This window comes from Balaenoptera musculus, chromosome 13, assembly GCF_009873245.2.
Source record: "Balaenoptera musculus isolate JJ_BM4_2016_0621 chromosome 13, mBalMus1.pri.v3, whole genome shotgun sequence".
NCBI classification, from domain to species: Eukaryota; Metazoa; Chordata; class Mammalia; order Artiodactyla; family Balaenopteridae; genus Balaenoptera; species Balaenoptera musculus.
Window position 1 is genome coordinate 75,217,038 of NC_045797.1, and position 22,743 is coordinate 75,239,780.

General features: G+C 33.9%; 1 protein-coding gene across 7 annotated transcripts in view; it reads left to right on the forward strand.

The window, feature by feature from the left end:
• Positions 1-22,743, forward strand: part of PUM2 (pumilio RNA binding family member 2) — a 92,161-nt gene that overhangs the window by 26,556 nt on the left and 42,862 nt on the right. For all 7 annotated transcript variants that reach the window (XM_036873073.1, XM_036873074.1, XM_036873075.1 and 4 more), the window contains 8 exons: positions 1,880-1,988; positions 5,027-5,214; positions 5,778-5,947; positions 8,830-9,100; positions 9,344-9,437; positions 16,108-16,233; positions 18,938-19,080; positions 20,562-20,691. In XM_036873073.1, coding sequence (XP_036728968.1) covers positions 1,880-1,988; positions 5,027-5,214; positions 5,778-5,947; positions 8,830-9,100; positions 9,344-9,437; positions 16,108-16,233; positions 18,938-19,080; positions 20,562-20,691 — 1,231 coding nt within the window. The remainder of the gene's footprint in view (positions 1-1,879; positions 1,989-5,026; positions 5,215-5,777; positions 5,948-8,829; positions 9,101-9,343; positions 9,438-16,107; positions 16,234-18,937; positions 19,081-20,561; positions 20,692-22,743) is intronic.

Below are 22,743 nucleotides of genomic sequence, written 5' to 3' on the forward strand. Positions count from 1 at the left end.
TCTTTCTTAAAATAGCAGTAAAATTAATAATATTTAGTTTAACAAAAGATGCTAGGGATATATGCCCAAATTGAATTTTCCCTCCTCCCTCTGAAGCCGCTTATCCTGTTTTTTTTCTGTTTTGGTCAGTAGTATCATTTACCTCATTACCCACATTTTAAACTTTTATTCTTTTTATCAACCTCCCCTTATTTTTTTTTTTTTTTTAGTATTTATTTGTTTGTTTGTTTATTTGGCTGTGTTGGGTCTTAGTTGCAGCGTGCAGGATCTACGTTGCAGCGTGCGGGACTTTTTAGTTGCGGCATGCAAACTCTTAGTTGCGGCATGTGGGATCTAGTTCCCTGACCAGGGATCGAACCGAGGCACCTTGCATTGGGATCTTGGAGCTGTAGCTGCTGGACCACCAGGGGAGTCCCAGACCTCCTCTTATTTTTATTCATATCCTGTTGACTCTCCTGAATGTTTCTGAAATCCATTTTATTTTCTCAGTTCTTTCTGCCAGTACCTTGTTTCAGTTCTTGTCGTCTTGGCTCTGTTGTAATTCTCCTTAATGATTTCTTTGCCTCTAGTCTAGAATATCCATTATTCTTAGAACTTACAACTTGAATTGTTTTCTGAAACACAGTGTCACTCTTGCCGTCCTCTCTTGAGTCCCTGTTGCTTCAATGTAATATACTATTGGTATTTCTTTAGCATGTCTTTGAGGTTACTCATAGTCTGCCTAGATAGCTTTAACAACGTCAGCTTCCACATCTGTTCCTCCATCTCACACCCTATTCTACAAACTGTGCATTTTCTCAAGTTGTGCCTCTGTTCATAATTTCTTGTGTCCTCCCCACCTTCCATTCACACTTTAAACCTCCAACACACATACAGTCTTATCTCTCAGACCCAATTCAGGTTTCACTAAGTTCATTTTATTATGGTTGGTTTATATTTGTGAGCTCTCTGAAGATAAGGTCACCAGGCCCTTAAGGAGGCAAACACAGGTAATTTAGTGTGATAAGTGTAGTAATAGAAGTATATACAGGTTTGATTATGAGGACCTAATTATGGGCTGAGAGGGATGGGTGTCTTACAGATGCTTATTTAAATGTCAAATGCATGTTTTAGAAACCAGTCTGTCCTTTTCAAACAAACATATCCTCAGTTTGCCTCCTCTGAGTGTCAGGAAAGGTAGAGAGGGGAGACCTGGATGAACGTTAAAGTCTCATTAGGAATTGGCCAAATGTACATTTTGAATCATCATTGAATGGTTACATCAACACAATTTTTATACACTTGTGTATGTTACAGTATAGGATAGGGCACAGGGCTTTGACATTGTTACCTCAAAAAGTATTTAAGGGTCTTTTCTATGTGTCTCTTCTGCCATCCCATAGCTTCCTGATTTGGAATCAATAGATTGTTAGTATTGAGAACCTAGGAAGAATTGTGTAGTTCACCTCCATTACATTGTGAAGTAAGAATGAAAATTTTCTATCATTGAAGCTGTAGGATAGGAGGTGATCCAAGGGCAATACTTGGAAGTGAAGGAAAAATTTTAATCATTTGTTTAGATATTTTTATTGTATTACTGTATTAAGAAATTTAGTCTTTTGAAAAAAATTATAAAAAATATCACATGACAGTAAAACCATTTGAAAAATGTAGAAAAGTCTGAAGTCGACTTTTCAGGTCTAGAATTATTAGAGCCAGTATCTAAGCATAAGTGGGGAGTTATTGTTAACTGGACAAATTAAGAAATAGGTCATCTGAATTTTCATTAGCATTGAAAACTAACTTGTGCCTGTTGGTGGTAAGTTTACTTTCCTCTATGTTTTAGCTCTTTGCAATTAGAATAAAATTTAAATACAATATTTTTTTCCCTTCCAAATAGCTTTTGCCTACCAAAAAATTTTGGGAACCTGATGATTCAACAAAAGATGGACAAAAAGGCATATTTCTTGGAGATGATGAATGGAGAGAGACTGCATGGGGAACTTCTCGTAAGTTATTGGTGTATGTGTGAGAGTTCTGAATTTGTTGAATACTTGAATTTTCTTTTAACCCTGCCCCCCAGACAGTATTTGGAGAAACTTTGCAGTATCTGTGAGGATTTCATATATCCTTATAATGCACATTTTCTTATGTAAAGTAACTCATATCTAACGGTCCACTTATTGATTAGGAATGTCTGTCACAATAAGATTTTATTAAGAAGTTTTATTTGAGGTTAAACTCTGATTATAAAATTCTGAATTTCAATTAAAATAGAGGACACATTAACCATAGGAATTTTTAAGCTTGAATTGTATTAATGGACAGTGACTGATTTATTTAATTGCAGCTCAGTCAAGCTTTATTAGACGTCAGCCACACCCACAAAGGAAGTAAACCCCCTTAGTAAGGTAGAATTCCCAGAAAGGGAGCAGACTTTGAATGTTTTTGATATCCGTAAGTAGTGAAGAGAGACATAGGTCCAAGAAACTCTTAAGGGAAAAGGAACTGGGGTGTAAGGAGTATAACTCACAAGGGTGACAGTATTTATTGGTAAATTAAAGAGCATAGTTATATTCTTAAAATAGTACTGATTATATTTTTAAATGTTTCTGACTAGTAAAATTTGAGATATACACATGGAACTTTGAACATGTATTTTACAAATAAGTTTCCCTTTGTAACTAAGTTTAATGCAGCTTACTAAAGCTATACAAAATGATCAAAGTAATATAAAAACAAATTTCTGGATGATAATTATCAACTTAACCTTATATTTTGGGTGTAAATTGCCAGGTACTTTTTTATTCTCCAAATTATTAAAAAGATTTTTAATTCCTATATAGTCTTAAATTTTGTTTTTAAGGATAAAATAATTTTTTTAAGTTAGGAAAAGCTGGAAAATTTTAGTGATTAATACTGTTTTATAGTCAAAACTGAAAAAGATTGAAAACTTTGCTAACTACTAAATTAGACTAAAATACTGGGAATTTTCTTTGATTTCAAACAATATGTAATATAATATGCCAGGTTTGGAGAATACAAAGATAAGTGAGATATATGATCCCCATCCTCAAGGAATTTTTTTTTCTGGATTTGTATTAACCTATATAGATTGCACTCATAAGGACTAGGATACATTTTTCCCACAAAAGGCACTTTCTTTGCTAAAATAATGTGCTTGAAAACTTGGTTGATAGACGTGTTTGGTTTTTTATTTTGAAAGTTGAATGGTTAATTGCTCTATTTACCAGAACCAAAATTTTTGAAAGCATTCCAAAGCAAAACATCTTGAGCACAACATGGTAATGAGAGATATTTTCAAGATGGATGGTGGGGAAATATCTTTGGTATGTTATATTTGGAGGACAACTAGTACCAGCAATAAAACATTTAAGCAACTGTTTATATATTCCTGATGTATCTTTTTAGTGTCAAGTTTATAATTTTAGTTAATTCCTTGTACCACTCCCTCTTCCAACTTAACTTTTTTAGTTGTACGGATAAAATTTTGAAGATGAGTATTAGTCTTTACCAGGAGAAATGAGAAAAATAGAAATGAATGGATTATTGTGTTTACTGAACAAACATTTATTGAATGCCAAGCATGTACAAATACAAATAACACATTCCTTGTCCTAAAAGAATTGTCATTCTAGGATTCTTTCCATGACTACAGGAGATTTTATCATACACATATTTCCTTCTCAGCTGAACTGAGTTACTTGTAATTGTTAATTTCGTTGTGTTCTCCTGCACTTTTAGGCCTTAGAGAAACCAGGATGTTCAAACCGAAATGCTCTTTCCACCCCCATTTTCACCTGTTTTTTGTTCTCTACTCTTCATATCACTTCTTTGGGATTCACTCTAAGACTGGGAAGAATTGATAGATGCCCTTTCTTTCTGTTCCCCATAGTATCCTGGGTTATTTTTATTGAAGTGCTTTTACTCTATTATGATTGCCTCTTGTTACACCTATAGTCTCTTTTGAAGTCAGGGACTGTTTGTTCTTGGATTCCCCATACATAGCACAGTGCCCAGCATAGGAGAGACAGTAAATCAACATTTAAACTGTGAATGAATGGGTGAATGACTGAATGAAAAAATATAATGACTAATCTCATGGATAAAGGTACTGACATGGAAGTGTTTTAATATGGTTTAACAAAAGTACCAGTCATTTAAAAATTACTGCAGTTAATAAAATGATGAGTGAGTATACCTCTATGATAGTTCAACCCTTTGAGGATGATGCCTAGTATTTAGTGTGGTACGTGTTCACATATGAGCCAGATATAAATTGTGGCTTATTGGTTCCTTTTTAAAATTTTTTTCTGCAAATCTGTGTGACTCTTCCTCAAATGTTTTATTATGTTTGTATCTTCTTTGCTTTCAGATCTTAAGTATTGCTCTTTCTTTTTGTCACAAAAATATGTAGAAAATGTATTCGTACCATATGGATGAATTTTTTGTTAAAAATAAATGGAAAACTTTTAGACTAGAAGGTGTTTTTTAAAAAATCTTAAGGGATACTTAATTTTTTATACCAAGAATAGAAAATTCTGTGATATTACTGGTTTTTCTAAACTTAGTCATTTGTGTTTATAGCAGTACAGCCGTGTGTTCTGAATCTGTCCAGTACGTAACTGTGAGGTTGAGAAGTGCCTCTGCCAGTTTAGAAGTTACTTTTATTTCAGGTTTTATCTCTAAAGTTTTTTGTTCTGAATTGTTTAGAACTTTTTAATAAGATGCTTACAGGCAGTGGAGATGTCAAGTTAGTTTCTATCTCCATTGAACTTTGGGTTTGACTGTTCTTCACATAGGCTTTTACCTGCTTTTTAGCAAATGGCTTTCTTAATCTGTATTCTCAAGAAATGTGCCCAGGTCAGTGAGTCTCAACAGACTCTAGATCTTTTTATAAGGATTACAGTAATATTCAAAATAAAACAATATGCTGATTTTTCTTACTTTAGTATATTAATTCATGTAAATACATTTTGTTAGCTTAAAAGTACGAATGTGTAATTGTGTTCTTTCTTCCAAACAGACCATTCAATGTCCCAGCCTATTATGGTACAGAGAAGATCTGGACAGGGTTTTCATGGAAACAGTGAAGTAAATGCAATATTGTCTCCGCGATCAGAAAGTGGAGGCCTTGGTGTGAGCATGGTAGAATATGTATTAAGTTCTTCTCCTGCTGATAAATTGGATTCTCGATTTAGGAAGGGAACTTTTGTAAGTATTTTGAGTAAAGAAAGGTTTTTAAATTGCTTGATTGTTATTTGGTTGTCCTTAAGCCAGTTTCTTTTTCTGGCCCTTCCTAGAACTAAAGGAAATTTCATAGCTATTGGTGCTCTTGTTTTCTTGTCTTGGCCACTTGAAATACATGAAATGGTAGAACCACTGGGAATATTTCTAATCTTAACCATGTTACCAAAAAAACCCATATTAATTAAAAAACAAAATTTGTAAGATTAAAATTGCATATTCATGATAGTACTTGATATGAAAGTAAAAAAACAAAATCATCTGTGCATTAAGTAGAATTTTTATCTGATTTGTGGTGTTACTGCTTTTCCAGCACCGCTATAGTTAAGGTTGCCTTAGCCCTTCTGTTATAAATCACTGGTTTGTACTCAATTTTTTTGGCCTTTTATAAATTAGTTGACTACGAAATTAAAATAAGATTCAATGTTTTTATTGTTTACATGCACTATAGTATAGTTTTAGGTCACCTCATGGTGCCTTTTTTTGTGTTCTATTAAATATTCAGAATCAAACAGACTCTTTTTCCTCAGGGCACTAGAGATGCTGAAACAGATGGACCTGAGAAAGGAGATCAAAAAGGCAAGGCTTCTCCATTTGAGGAGGACCAAAACAGAGATCTTAAACAAGGAGATGATGATGATTCTAAAATAAATGGCAGAGGTTTGCCAAATGGAATGGATGCCGATTGCAAAGATTTTAAGTAAGATTTTAACTTTCTCAAGAAGAAAAGCATATCTCTTTAGGGATTATTGCTACTAGCTGATGTGACTGATGTAGACATTTTTCCAATTTTGGTTTTTTTATTTCCCTTTGTACCTTGTATTAATCTGGAGGAAGATTTAAAATTTTTTGTAAGGAATATTAGTTAATGATTATGTGCCATTTTTTAAAAAAACAATTCTTTAAAGTCTCTAAAACAATGCATTCCATTGAAGGAATAATGTTAGAAGCTGCCGTTACCTTTCTGCTAATATGGTAGTCTAAATTTTAACTGTTTTCTCCCTGCTAAAATTTAGTGAATTTTAGGTTTAATCTGTGATTTTTCTTGGCAAACTCTTCTTGGGTTTGCTCTTGAGCACCTTTCTGTAGAGTTTCCTCTTCTATCCCTGTATTGTATCTCCTATCCCCGCGTTTACTCTGAGTTTGTGCTAATACTTAATCTTGCTGAAATTAGGAAGGGGGGGAACATATTAGAGACTTCCAAAGTTAGTTTTAAGTTCAGAATTTAAGTTCAGTTGCAGATTTTTTATTGTCTCTTTATGACAAGTAATTGTTTCTTTTCTTCTAACCTTTGGACTTGGATTAGGCAGTGCACATTTATCTAAATATTAGGGTGTTGTTTCTTCGTACAGGGAGTTGTTTCTTCATACTGATTTCCTATACTTTATACTTCAGTAGTCAGTTGCCTTGGGGCCTATACCTGAAAATAAGCTGTTTCTTTGCGATCTTGTGAACCATGGAATATCAATTAGTTGTAGGTACATGTTTACGTTTATTGCCTTTAATTATCAAAAGCAGACTAACAATGCTTCTTAAAAACAGTGCCATTTCTATCTGTTGTAAATACAAAAAAGCATCCAAAACCAGTAAACCTCTTTTGACAAGAAACTAATGCTATTCAGTTTGTTTTAGGACCTAATTCTGATTTAGCGCTTCTGCTATTACTTAATCTATCTTTTAGTCAAGGGTATGCATTTAAAACTGAGTTGACTATAAACCTGCAGAGTATACATTTATAATTGAAGTGTTAATACACCGTTAACTATAGCAAGAAAATAGCACCACTCATAGCATAATGACTTTTTTCTATTGTATCCTCTACTTTTTGCTTTTAGAGTTGTTTTGTATGAGAGGCTATACTTCTTCATATTAATATGAACTTTACATTCAATAGCATTCTAATTTTATTCTGTTTAAGTTTGGGGTATGTATTTAAAATTGCTTATAAAATGTTTCAGATACAGTATTGTCTTCAACAATATAAAACCATTTCAAACTAATAGCTGTGGTCATCTGGTCATGGCAACACATCATTATTATGTACATTAACTGATACATCATCAACATATATATATATTATTGGAGTAGAACTGAAAGGAATGAAAGAACTATAGCAGGCTTTCTTTCTTTTTTCTAATTGGCCGATTTTAAAGAGGACCCTTTCAGTTTTATTTTTTTCTTCCCCTATATTCTGAATGAAAAACAAGCCTTGGGATTATTCATATGAAAAATTAGGTGCGGATAAAGGGGAAAGGAGTTTGAAATTTCTTCTGATGTTGCAAGGACAATGGTTAATTTTGAAATAAAATGTAAGTCTGCCTAAATATCTGGAAAACAATTCTTGTAATTAAGCAATTGCTTTGTGAAATGTTCTGTACATGTTAACAAATTTATCCCAATGTAAAGCACCTGAAGTTGGGGTCAGTTACATAGGTGTAACAACTGACATTGAAAGCCAGGTAAAATAGTTATTGCCATTTATTTAATGTACTTATATTTGAATATACTATGAACTGATGGTTCCAGAGCAGACTTGTTTCTTGTGAGGGAAAGGATCTTACATAAAATACTTCTGTAGAAGGGAAGAGACTGTAAATGAGAATTAATTATGTCAAGAAATAAAATGAAAATAAAGTTTAGACTGTGAAGGATGTTGATAAAAAGAAAAGAGTCGGTGCTTAAAATTTAGTCCAATGTTAATAAATTTCTTCAGAAAATTAAGAAGGCTAGTCAGTGGGGAAAGTTGCTTTTTGTGTGTGTAGGATTATATTTTTCATTGATGTGCATACTTAATTTTTGATTAATATGTTATACATTTCTATTCTCATGATTTAAACTGAAACAATTTGGTATGATAAAGATGGTTTTTGGAGAGCTCATAGAAGGTTTTCACAAATAGTCTTTTTGTTCTTGTTATTTGGAACCACAAGGTCACCTCTTCAGTCTCAGTAAGGAAACTGAGGCCTGGAAGATGAAATGATTTGCTCAAAATAATACTTAAAGATAGAATCAGGAGTCAGCTTTCTGTCTTGGTTCACTGCCCTTTTCTGTCATATTGTGTATTTTACACCCTTAAGTCATGAAGGCCATATGATTCTTTATGGCCAGTTTTTTTTTCTGAAATATTAAGCAAGATGTTAGGAAAATTATGTGCTGGTGGACAGGATGGGAGTATGGTAGGCGGGTTTTGGTTTTCAGCCTTCCCATATTTGTCACTTGATAGTCTGCTGTTCATACCTACGATTCATTTTGTCTGATTTGAGACAAAAGTTTTGGGTAGTCTAAGCTTAAATTGTGGTATTGTCAAATTTCCTTATCTGTAAAATTGAGTTATATCTTTATGCTATTCAAATCGGGGACAATGGTCACTAATGATATTTAAAAAATGAAACCATGTCAGCTCTTAAGAGGAAGCTAGATTAAACAGAAAAAAATGTGATAAAGTAGAATGGTTAGTGACCTAGGGTGCCTAATTTGCCCTCTGTGTTTTACAGCCATTTGTTTTTTCATGATTTTCCTACTTTCCCATTTCACCTTTTGACATACTTGTTACTTTTATTCATTTCTGTTTTGTTTACATAGTCGTACTCCTGGAAGTCGTCAAGCCTCTCCAACTGAAGTAGTTGAGCGCCTGGGCCCCAATACTAATCCCCCAGAAGGATTGGGGCCTCTTCCTAATCCTACAGCTAATAAACCACTCGTTGAAGAATTTTCAAATCCTGAAACTCAGAATCTAGATGCCATGGAACAAGTTGGTCTGGATTCCTTACAGTTTGACTATCCTGGTAATCAGGTACCAATGGACTCTTCAGGAGCTACTGTAGGCCTTTTCGACTACAACTCCCAGCAGCAGGTAAAGCATGCCACTCCTTTAAAGAAGTTCCTCTTAACTATGTACTAGTATAGCCTGAAGTGCTATGAGACATTGACATAAATAATAGGGGTATTCTTGAACGTTTAGTGTTTTATTGAATAAAATGTCCTTGTAGTTGAGAAAGTGATTCAAATATGTATTTATAATATTCTGTTCTTAGCTTTCTAAACAAAAATGAAATGCTCTGAGACTAATCTTTGTATTAAATATTTTTCTTAATAGCTCTTTCAGAGGACTAATGCACTGACAGTTCAACAGTTAACTGCAGCTCAACAGCAGCAATATGCATTAGCCACAGCTCAGCAGCCACATATAGGTGAGTCTTTATAACTTACCATTTTGATTACACTGTTAGAAAATCTTGTGTTAAAGTGTTTAGAATGTTCCTTTCGTATTTACTGAATGGTGTTATTTCATTACTTTTGAAACATCTCATTGAGATAAAACAGTAGTAGATTACATGGCAAGAGTAAAGATTAGGGAAGAACAGTTTGGCTTTTATTTGTATCCTTGGTGAAATAAAAATCTATAACTTGATAAAAACTGTCAGCACATAAGTTTGTTTTTAAAGATTTTTTTTTTATGTGGACTATTTTTAAAGTCTTTATTGAATTAGTTACAATATTGCTTCTGTTTTATGTTTTGGGGGTTGTTTTGGCCATGAAGCATGTGGGATCTTAGCTCCCCGACCAGGGATTGAACCCACACCCCTGGCACTGGAAGGCAAAGTCCTAACCACTGGACCACCTGGGAAGTCCGAGCACATACGTTTTTTTCTCAGTGTGAAGTCGAGAGCATCAAACACTTGGAAATTCAAGTGTAGTTATGGGTGTTCATATCAAGTCAGAATGTTTATTTTTAAAATGGGTTGGAAATAGGAATCCCAAGAAAATTTCTTTGAATATTTTCTTCCTTAATTCATTAAGCTATTTAGTCTTTGACCTTTATAGTCTTTACTATAATGTGAATTATTACAATTACATATGTGTTACTGGTAGAGTTCAGGCATTAGTATGTGTTTTTGTGTCTTGGATTTTTTTGTTGTTGTTGTTATTTTGAAATAATTACTGATTCACATGAGGTTGCAAGGAGAGTACAAAGAGATTCCCCACCCAGTTTTCCCTAAATGACTACATCTTACATAATTGTAGTACAATACCTAAACCAGGTATGTGACATTGGTAAATGTGTGTGTATAGATTTATGTTATTTTATCATGTTCGTGGAACCGTTTTTACACCTGATTTTGGCTGACCTTGATTTATTTCCTGGTTGGAAAAGTTGTGAACACTCTCAACATCAGTATGTTTGGGGGCAGGGGGTGGGACATACTAAGTTGGTTCTGTTCCCTTAACTGTGTATTGCTCTATGTCAATCCAAGAAGTCTTTCCAGGTCTAAAATTTTATTTTTGGTTTTAATTAAAGATGACCACACATTTCTAGATGACTTCTAATAGCAGCATGTACTCTGGACCTGTTTTTTCCAGTTTTCTTCAGCCTTCTATATCCCTGTCCTTCAGTACTTCTTACTTGTTGTTAGAAACATACTGATTCCTGTCTACTCGTGGGCCGGTACAGCACTTTTTATTTCTTGACGCTTTGTGGTATGATTTATATGTGGCAGGCTAGGATACCCATTATTGCTCTTCCTTTTGGGAGTTTTAAGTTTTTGGTTCTTATTTGCTTTTTCATATGAACTTTAGAATCCTTTTATTTACTTCCAGATCAGGTTAAAATCTTAACTTAGGAAGATCAACATCTTTATGACATTAAGTATTCTTATCCAGGACATAGTGTATCTTTAAATTTGTTCAAGTCTGCTTCTGTGTTGTTTATGATTGCTTTAAAGTGTTTCTCATGTAAGTTTGCGTATTTCTCAATAAGTTTGTTCTTTGGTATTTTATCTTTTGCTATCATTGTAAATGCCTTCCTGTCTTTCATTATATCTTTCAATTGGTATCTATGAAAGCTCTTGATTAGTATTTATTAATTTTATGAATGATATTTTCTAATAATTGAATCATTCCTGTGTTCTTAGAATTTGGAAGAATTGTATATAATTATTTTAATGAGCTCTTAATTTGCTAATGTTTTATTTAGGATTTTTTTTAATCAACATATAATGAAGTTAGTCTTTAAGTTTGTGTGTGTGCATTTTTGCATTTCTTGTTAGGTTTTGATATCAGTATACTTGCTTCATAAAAATAATTTAGAAATGTTCCTTTTTTTAATGCCTTGGAGTATTTTCATTTACATTCGGTCTTACATGATCTTTAAAGGTTTGGCACAACTTAGAACAACTTTGTGAAGCCATCTGGGAAACTATGCAAATAAATTTGAAAACCTGAATAAAATGGAAATTTCTAAGAAAGCATAACTTAGCAAAATGGATCCCATCTTTTCATCTTTGTTCCATAGTTAAATAGAAAGAGAGAGTGTTGATCGTAGTCCTTTTGTCCAGGTGTGCTCAGTCATCTCTTAGCTGGCTGATAGTTCGTTTAGAACAGCACTGTCCCAAGAGAAATATAATATGGGCCACATAGAATTTAAAATTATTTAGTAGCTACATTTTAAAAAGTAAAAAGAAGTAGATGAGATTAGTTTGAATAATATTTTATTTAATCCATTGTATCCAAAATATTTCAAGTGTAATCAATATAACACTTACTAATAAGAAATTTTAAATTCTCTTCTTCATATAAAGTCTTTGAAATCAGGTATGCATTTTCCCACGTTGAGCAGATCTCAGTTTAGACTAGTCACATTTTAAATGCTCAGTAGCTATATATGGTAATAACTACCATAACAGACAGTGCATATTCTGGAATGGGGTTGACAAACTTTTTCTATAAAGTCCCAGATAGTAAACATTTAAATTTTGCAAGCCATATGGTTTCAGTCACAACTACTCAACCCTGCTGTTACAGCACAAAGCAGTCGTAGACAATACATAAATGAGTACAGCTGTGTTCTATAAAACTTTACTATGGGCACTGTTATATGAATTTTGTATAATTTTCATTTGTTACAAATTATTATTTTCAACCATTTTAGAATGTTTAAATTATTCTTAGCTAATTCATACAAAAATAGGTAGCAGGCTAGAACTTGCCCCATGGACTGGACCAGAAAGAGGTATAGATACAATACATTTTATGTTTTAAAATATACAGCCACACTCCAAAGGGGGAGAGAGAGAGAGAAGAAAAAGGTGGGGTTGCTTTGATGGCTGGGGAATTTCTGTAGGATAGGAAGCTGAGAGGGATCCATAGGAGTGCACTGGAAGTAAGTCTGCGCGGCCTGCAGCGGGCTGCAAGAGGGATAGATGCGCAGAAGGCCTGCCCAGTGCCAGGATGGGGGTGGGGCTCAGGCCCCCAGGCCGCCAGCGGGGACTTCACCTCACGGTGTGTAGTTGGCGACCGGGGTGAGTAAGTGTAAGAGAATCTCTCGTATAAGGTAGTATCTAAAACAGAGATTACAATGCAAACAAGAAAGAGCAGTCAGAAGGCAGTCATATAACATATAGTAGAATTCACACCCAAGATGTAGAAATAAGAGAACGTTAAAGTCCTGAAAAGAACTTTAAAATGTTTATTTAGAATATTAAGAGATAAAGGATTTAAGTCATCAAAGATCGGAGGTCTTGAAACAACAGAATGATGTGAAAACAGACCATTTCAGAACCTTGTAAAAAAAAAAAAAAGACATAGGTGGGTTGCATAATTAACTAGCTATCACCTAGGAGGAAATGAACCAGAAGATAAAACTTATGAACACTGAAATATAGCACATAGTAATCAAGATGTGGGGTGGAGTAGGGAGTAACTAAATCAGTGCAAGGTGTATGTAAAGAAAACTGTAAACTTTTTCTGAAAGCTTAAGTAAATGGGGACACATGCCCTTTGGGGGAAACTCATTACTGTAAAGAGGTCAATTCTCCTTAAGTTGTGAATTTAATATATTGATTGGAATCCCAACAGGATTTTTTTTTTTTGAACTTGAAAGTTTGCTTTTGATGTTTATCTCAGAAAAGTGAAACCAGAAAATAAATAGAACACTAAAATGAGAGATGGACGTACTCAACCATATTTCAAAACAATTATTATCCACAGTGATTAAAACGGTGTGGCACTGGCCTAGAAACATACAAGTCGATCAGTAAACAAGAACACTCTGAAATGGGTGTGTGTGTGTGTTTGGGGTGCAGTGGTAGGGTAATTTTAACCTTGACATCGCAAACTAATTATAAAAGAATATCTTTGGAGAATAAGTTGGAGATAATTGGGTCATATTCCTGATGGAATAAAAATTTTAATGAGAAAAAATAAAGGTATAAAAGATTTGATATGTTTTTTTTTCTCTTTGATAGCCGAAGAACTATAGATTAAAACCAAAATATTTTAATGCTTTATTTTACTTCTGACGTTGACAGCTTTTAAAAAGTTTGATAATATCCTATTTCAGTGGGAGTGTAAGTGGTATTCTCATGTACTTATGGTAGTAATGTAAATTGGTATAACTTTCCTGGAGGGTAATCTGGAAATGTGGATCAAGAATTTATATATATTTGTCCATTTACGTGAATTTTCATGAGGATATGATGATACTGTATTATACTTAAAGAATAATAGCAGCATTATTTATAGCAAAAACTTGTGAATCATCTAAATATATATCTGCAGTAGACTGGTTAAATCATGTTCCTTCTATGTAGAGGGATACAAAACTATGAAGCTATAAAAAAATGAACTAGGGAATTCCCTGGCGGTCTAGTGGTTAGGACTCGTGCTTTCACTGCCAAGGGCTAGGGTTCCATCCCTGGTTGGGGAACTAAGATCGACAAGCCACGCAGCACCCCTGCCTCCCCCCCACCCCCCATCCCCCCAAAATGAATTAGATAGGTATCTGTTGACATAGAAAGGGATCTGTGGTTAATTGGCAAGTGAAAAAAGCATATTAAAATACCGTTATATCCTGTAATATAAAATGTATGAGTGTGTGTCTATATAAATGTAAAAATTTAGAAGGGTATACATTTATACATATGTGCATATGTAAACACAGATTCAAAAACATGTATTTATACATGCAAACATATACATATTTATATGTACACAAACAAGCATATGGTTTGGTGTCTAATGTGTTGCAAATATTTCTAAGTGAATCATGTGAGCTGAAAATAAGTTTTCTTCATTTTTTTGGCAGAAGGTTCAATATATATCCGTTAGGTCACACTAATTCCTTGTTTTTAAAATATTTGAAACCTTCCTGCTTTTTATCTGCTTTGTAATATAAATATGGAGAGAGCTGTGTTAAAATCATGTCTAAAATTGAAAAAAAAGTTTTAGAAGGCTATAAACCACCTGTCAGTAAAGGTTACATGAGGACTTTGGCTTTCCACATTATATACTTCAATAGTATTTCATTTTTTAAAAGCAATCTTTTTTAATCATAAAAATATAGAATATAAAATTAGGCCCTGACTTTTCGATTTGTAGTCATAGGAGTAGAACATGGATATCAGTACATCTTTATTCTTGTCATAAAGATAATCACAGTAGAGGAACCAGAAGGAAGTCTTGAAACCTTCGACCTAGGGCATAGTAGCTAAGAATGCAACTTTGAGCAAATGATTTTTTAAATAGTGCAAGGATTTTGTTGAACCCTCTGTTTAATTCTTATTTCTTTTATTAAAAGCAGATTTTTCAAATGGCCATGCTATGTCTGGGCATGAAATCAGTATTGTAGCTTATGGCCAATATTTCTTAAAATTAAGTAATTTAGAAATCAATGAAGAGAAAAATTAAATAGAAAACAGTGCATTGGAACTTCATAAGGATAAATATTTTTTTGAGATTTTTGTTTGTGGCGTGTGTGTGTATATGGACACTAGGGAAATATATTTTACATTGTGGGTCACAGTCAAAAAATGTGGAAGCCACTTTAATATAGTTAGAATTAAGTTTCTGAATCTTGATTTTAAGACCTAGATTTTAAGATAAATGTACCTTTTGAATACTTTTTTAAAAATCGTTTTATGTCCACCTGCTTTATGCCCATATCTCCCCACCATCATCTTTTAACTTGAACCTTTTTGAGCTCCTTTAACTTTAAACACATTCTCTTTAATTATTTCCCTACCTTGTACTTGTCATGGTTTCCAGAAGAGGAAACTCTTCGCAGTATATTTTCAAAGTAATTTTTTAGTACCTTATGATAAAAGGTCTACATACTGATTCCTGCTCAATACCAGCAGTTTTCTTCTTTCTTTAATAAGTACTGCAAATGAATATTTTAAAATCTTTCGTAGCCTTAACCAAATCTATATTGGCATATATTAGACTCAGAAGTGGGTTTACGCTCCTGCTTAAAATTCTTCATTGTTTTACTTTCAGGATAAAGTCCAAACTACTTAGCATGACCCAGGAAACTCTTCATGAGTCTTCATTCAGATTATAGCTCCAGTTTTATCTTATACACTACAACCCCACTCCATCCTACCAAAAGCTTCTTGGCTACCCCTACTTTCTGTGCTCATATAGCACTTACACTGTATTCTAATTGCCAACGTACTTGTTTGTTTTTCTCACTCGATGGAGTGATTTGTGAGGGCAGATCCTATCTGTCTCAGTGTTGAATCCCTAGCTAACAGTATGGCTTAATAAAGATTGAATGAAAAACCACTATTGAACAATAGCAATTCTAGCTCTAAACATTTATTGTGTGTATATGCTAGTACTATACAGTCATATATATTTAATTCTAACAAAAATCACTGGTGATAAACCAGTTTCATAAACAAAGAACCCCAGGGTCAGGTTGTATTACATGCCCAAGGTCACTTAGTTAATAAGAATTAGAATCATTATACACCCTCTCCTCCCCCACCAACCCTAATTTCAGAAGAAATGTTTTTTTTTTAACCTGATGAAGAAAATCATACATATTTTTTTATTTATTATTTCTCCCCCTTTAAAATACAGCTGGTGTATTCTCAGCAGGCCTTGCTCCAGCTGCATTTGTGCCAAATCCATATATTATTAGTGCTGCTCCTCCAGGGACTGATCCGTATACTGCAGCAGGATTGGCTGCAGCAGCAACATTAGCAGGTAACTTACTGTTCATACTTGTTGCTTGTTATGGATTTAGTTTTAATTTTGGGATAAGCTTTATTTTTGTCTGTTTGGGCAAACTGAAGTTTCTAGGAAAAACCTGAAACATTTATCCAGAATGAACTGAAGTTTCCAGAGTTAGTTTATTTTTCGACTGTAATGCTACAGGAGAAAACCTAGGTCTGATAACTCGTTTCCTCCTTGTACATAGTTGTTTTACATTTTAGTTTTATAGTCTCAGAAATCGTACATTAGCAGCCACAAATCTTTGTTCTTGTGACTGATCCCATTACCCACAGAGACAGTGCAAATAAAGTTACTTCTCAGAAAATAAACGGGGTAGCTGCTATAAATACCCAGGTCAGGGATAGTACAAGGTAAAGAGGTTCAGTGATCTGAAGAGAATGAGTATCTAAAAAGTAAAGTTAAATTAGCAATGTTAAAATGTGCAGGCAAGCTGAGGAACAAAAAGGTGGGATTGAGGTGGAAAGAACTTATTAACTGTCAAAGCCTGATAACCACCACTCAAAATCTGAAGTAAAAACCAAAAGTACACAATGTCACATGTCAGTTGTATGGCAATAAAGCTGGAAAAAAATTTTTTTTAAAACCAAACTGTATTTATGTCTTATTTAAGTAAGGGAGAGTTGTGTACCATTTAGGCACAGTCTTACTGAGCAGAGTGATTTGCTTATCTTCTATAGGTTTTGGGGGAAGGTTGTTTTATGTTGAGTTAGTTACAGAGACAGGAATGAATTTGTCTTAAGCATGATTTATGTTGGTTACCAAGGCAGGAGGAGGGAGATGTCAGCCATAGAAGTGTGTTCCTTGGGTTGAGTCTGCTGATTGGCTAACTTTTCATAACTTTAAGCTGTCACTGATAAGTTCACTGAATTATCACTGATCAATTAATTTTAAATCCGCTTCTGGTAGTTTTTTATTATTGTGACTGCAGAACAGTTAGTCTTTTCATAGGCGTTTTTTTTATACTCAAGACTTTAAGACATGAAAAAAATGTTGATTTCAAATTCTTGTTTGATATCTTAGACTGAAACTAACTTGTCACATTCAGTAGTTTTTGGTATAGATCTGCATGTGATTCCATAAAGATGTGAGCTTTCCTGGTACTATTTAACGGATGTTAGTATGTAAAGTGCTAGTATATCATACATACATAGAATCATTAATCTATGGAACTGAAAGAAGCAACTTTAAGAGGTCATTAGTTTTGAGATAAGGATTCCTGGTGTTTTGAACTTACTTAGGCTTTCTAAGATCAGCACTGTTCAGTAGAAATAGAACATGAGCCAGATAATATAACTTAGATTTTTCGAGTAACCACATTATAAAAGTAAACCACAGATGAAATTAATTTCAGTATGTTTGATTTAGCCCAGTATATCATGTAATCAATATTTTAAAAATTATTAATAGATACTTTATTTTATTTATTTTTAATGCTAAGTCTTCAAAATCCTGTGTGTATTACATACTTACAGCACATCTTAACTCAGGCTCTCCAGCTTTTAATTGTTTAGCCACAGATGACTTCTAGCTACTTTTGGACAGAGAGGTTCTAGATGGATGTCTGATTCTTTTGTTTTGTTTTGACAGTGTATCCTTTCTTCATAAATCCTTTTCTATATTTTAAGAGTCTTCATTGTAGATTGTGCTTAAACTATCTTTAGAAATATATTTTACCTTTAAACTGTTTACAGCTTTTCATTTTAGTGATTCAGTCAGTTACACTGGGCTTTATTTTCTTCCAAAACAAAGTGAAACCAAGAGTTTGACTTTCTAAAGTATATACATTAGATATACTAAAATCATATCAGTGGAATTTAGGGACATGTATCAGTCAGGAAACATGACATCATAATCATTAGTTTAATGACAGGGCTTATTGTGTGATACTATTTACTGTCCAGAAATCAAATTTTATCTTGAATAAAGTAAAATAGAGCAAGAATTCATTCCATTTTTCCTGGTTTGCTTTTTTATGTCTATGCCCATGATTATATTTCATAGTTCTTTCTTGTCTTAACTTACTAGTTCCATCTTCCTAACCATAAAGACACTGATGTTTCATTTGTTTTTATGTGATTTTCAATTGTTTTGTGAGAATTGTAACTAATTCTGTTTCAGATATGAAGAATATTTTAAAATTCACAGTTTACAATTAAAATACAGTTGTAGCAAGCTTAGTACCAACGTGTTCCCTAGTTTTATGTTATAGATTACAAATTAAAAGCCAAAAATGTTTTCAATTTTAAAAATTCCTTTTTAAAGAAAATGCTGAATTGAGTATAGGAAATCTTACAGTTTTATGGTGTTTAATGTTCCTATTTGCCAATATCAAATGCATAAACTAGCATTCAATAGGTGTTGAATAGATGGTTCAGTGTCCTGTCAATTCATTGGTCTTCTTGAGTTTAGTTCACATCTTTTCATTAAGACGACTGCTGTCACCTCTGAATACTTTCTTTTTTAATAATCCATACCTCAGTGAGACTTTCTCTAGTAAAATTGGGAAAAAGAGAAAGGGGAAGACAGTTGTATGTGGGTAGAGGATTGTAAGGACATCTGCTTTGAGTCTTATGCACTGTCCCTTTTTTATGATCTAATGGTAACTGACCTTATTTATCTATAAAATGTAGTGACTTTTTTTATTTTTTTTGGGGGGGTGGGATGTGGGGTTTAGGTCCGGCAGTGGTTCCACCTCAGTATTATGGTGTTCCGTGGGGGGTGTATCCAGCCAATTTATTTCAGCAGCAGGCTGCAGCTGCGGCAAACAACACAGCAAATCAGCAAGCAGCATCACAAGCTCAGCCTGGACAGCAACAGGTATAGGCCTGCCTTCATTAAATACTACCTGAAGAGTCTTGGAAATTTCATGAGCTCCCTGCATTCAAGATCTGTGTTTTTTTCTTTTTATCTTCCCCAATATGTAGCACAGTACTTATCATATAGTTGGTATACAAATATTGATTATGTGTTTTTTTTTCTCCAGTAGTCATATATATGAACTTAAAGATTTGGTTGTATTCCACTTCAACATTTCTATTATTGAAACTGTCTTAAAATCTCTAGCAATTTTTAATTTTCTTTTCATCACTTCTTAAAGTGTGCTCATAATGTTTCTATCAAAGTAATTGTCATTTCATTTTCTTCTGGGTATTTAAGTTACTATTTTAAATATTAATATATTTCTGACCAGAAAAAGGAGATTACTGGGTACTTTGTTTTTAAGCGAGGAAAGATGAAATATTTTCACTAAAGGTTAGATTTAATTTCTTAAAACAGAAAATGTTTATTTTTAAGATTTTTTAATTTCAGCCACTTTTCTGGAACTATTTTTATAAATAAATATAAAAGAAAAATTCTGATAAAAATTCCAGAATTCTGGTTGTCAAATTTATCATATTTATACCAAAGAAGCAACTTAATGACAAGTATAATGTTTGTTACTTGGCAGTTGAATTTTCTTTTAAACTATATTGATGTTCTGTTAAAGCTATCCTTTAGCTCAGTCCTTGTAGATTATACCACAGCACCATTTAATAAATTCTTTTTAAATCTGTGTCTTCTTTGGGCAGATAAAAATATCACATTGCCTAAACATTACATATACCTGTGCGTGATGCTTACTTACACGGATGGACTTAAGATGAATCCCCCTTGTCCTGAATTGTTTAAGTATTTATCTTTGTGAAATTAATGTGTATCATGCTTGTGTATAGTCACTGCAACAACTATGTATTACGAAGCAGTAAAGTTTGACCAGCCTTAAGAGTTTTCACATTTTTTGATGAAATCTTGTGTTCCTTTTTTAACCCTAAGGTTTTACAGTAAAAAGCAGCTTTTTACTCACTTTAATTAAAGCTTCTGAATTCTGAAAACTTGGTTCAATTTGAAGTTTTCACTCTGTACCACAATCTCGTACCAGACTAATTGAATAATCATACTTAATTTATAGCTTTCAGTCTCAGAAAATAATAAAATTTAAACTTTTGTCTTCATCTAAGATTTTGCCATTCCCCTCTCACCGCCCAAATATCTCTCTCATTTTAATACTACTTTGGTAGGTTAAAGAGCACAAATACTAGAAATAATTGTTCCTGAAGACCCTCTACCATGTTACTTAATAGATTATGTTTTTGGTGTTACATTATTTGTATTTTTTTATGGTAAACTGACATTTCATTGAATGTAAATATGTTCAAAGAATATCCAGAGGCTATCTGTGATATATACAGAGTTGTCTGAGATAAATTTATTTGTTATTTTATAATTTCGTTTTTAAGGAAATTGTTTGTCCTTTGTAGGTTCTTCGTGCTGGAGCAGGTCAGCGCCCTCTTACTCCCAATCAGGGCCAGCAAGGGCAGCAAGCTGAATCACTAGCAGCAGCAAATCCAACTTTGGCTTTTGGTCAGGGTCTTGCTACCGGCATGCCAGGTATATAGTTGGTTAATTGTGGAAATTTGAATAGATTTAAAATGTTAAATGTAGATTCTCACACTGAGGAGTGAGAAAAATCAAGAAATGTCTTTAAATCTTGCCTACCCTGCAATGCATTATTTACAACTCAGGTGCCAAGAGTTGAAATCAGTATTGTTTGTGAGACTTAATGACAGGGATGGCAAATATGTGTTAGAATTCTCAAAAACCTTTTTTTCTTTAAGTCTGTTTATGGCGTAAATCATAGCATCTTTCCAGTGGAGTGTAGCCCAGGATTCTTAATGCAGTGCTTTAAGAAATAAAACCATTAGGTGGCATGTCAGACAAAACCTGTTTGCCATTTCTGCCTTACAAGGATAGTCATTTAATTAGTTAATGTTGAAAAGTGTACAGCTAACATTTTCCACTTAGAACATTGTTCAGTCTTGTGTAGCACATTTATAGTATTTTAATCTGTTCGTTTTTATAACCTAATGGCATCAGTATTCACTAAAGTTTTCTGCCTGTTGCCACAGTACAATTTTTAGAAAAGGCCAACAAAATACATTTTTTGTGAAGTAAATTTGTGAAACTAAATACAAAATTAGTACTTTAATAATAGTGGAAGAGGGCTTCCCTGGTGGCGCAGTGGTTGAGAATCTGCCTGCCAATGCAGGGGACACGGGTTCGAGCCCTGGTCTGGGAAGATCCCACATGCCACGGAGCGACTAGGCCCGTGAGCCACAGTTGCTGAGCCTGCGCGTCTGGAGCTTGTGCTCCGCAACAAGAGAGGCCGCGATAGTGAGAGGCCCGTGCACCGCGATGAAGAGTGGCCCCCACTTGCCGCAACTAGAGAAAGCCCTCACACAGAAACGAAGACCCATCACAGCCATAAATAAATAAATAAATAAGTAAATTTAAAAAAATAATAATAATAGTGGAAGATGGAAGGAAGGTATTTTTCTTAAGCTAATGAAGCAGCACTTGTTATGTTTGGTTCTTTTGAATTTTATTTTATTTTATTTTTATACAGCAGGTTCTTATTAGTTATCTATTAGCACTTGTTATGTTTTTAAAGGCTACATTTGAATGTCCGTAGATAATGCATCACTTCCCATTCTATTCCTTCTTTTCTCTTCATTCCTAAAGACTCACTTTCAAGCATGCCATTTTTTCACTTTTAGTATATGAGTAGTTACTCCTTCAGCTGTAGATTACAGCTAACCCTTGAACAACCATGTGTTTGAACTGCGTGGGTCCACTTATATGTGGATATTTTTCAATAAATATGTACTATAGTACTACACAATCTGTGGTTGGTTCAATCCTGCGGGTGCAAAATAGTGGATATGGAGGGTTAACTGTAAAGTTATTTGCAGATTTTCAGTTGCACAGAGGGTTGGTGCCCCATCCCCTGCAGTGTTTAAGAGTCAACTATACTGATTAATGAAATACGTGTTCCAGTTTTCATTAATTGTACTGTAGATAAATTTTCTATTCAGATCATTTAGGAGATGTGTTTAATGCATTGGAAACGATCCTGACTACATGATTGAGGGGTTTTTTTTTTACATGCTGCTAAATATTTCTGTATATTATTTTGAGGATTTCTGTATCAATTACATTCATTCTGTTCTCTCTGAAATTCTAAGGTCTGAGTTTATCATCTTGTTTAGCCTACTGAATGAAAAAAAGGATGTTAATATTGCTGTCCCTGAAGTACAAATGATGATAGAATGGGGACATTCTCATTATTTTCCTTTTTTACCCCAGCTGTATACCTGCTTCATGGAAGCTGCTGTCCCAGAGCTGCTGTAGATTAGAGACCCTGGCAAAAGCAGCCCTTAGTGAAATGGACTGTGAAGCAGAAGTTGTAGGCACATGGAGAGACATGGAACAGGGCTAAAAAGAACTGAGCTGGGGGTTTAGGAAAGCCACTGCTAAGACCATTTTGGGTTCCTCTTGGGTTTTAGCTATAAATAGAAAAGGGAGAAGAGTCATGGAGTACAACAGTCCTGTCTTACTAGATTCTAAGTAGGATTTTGATTTAAGAGAATGCTTCTGACCTGT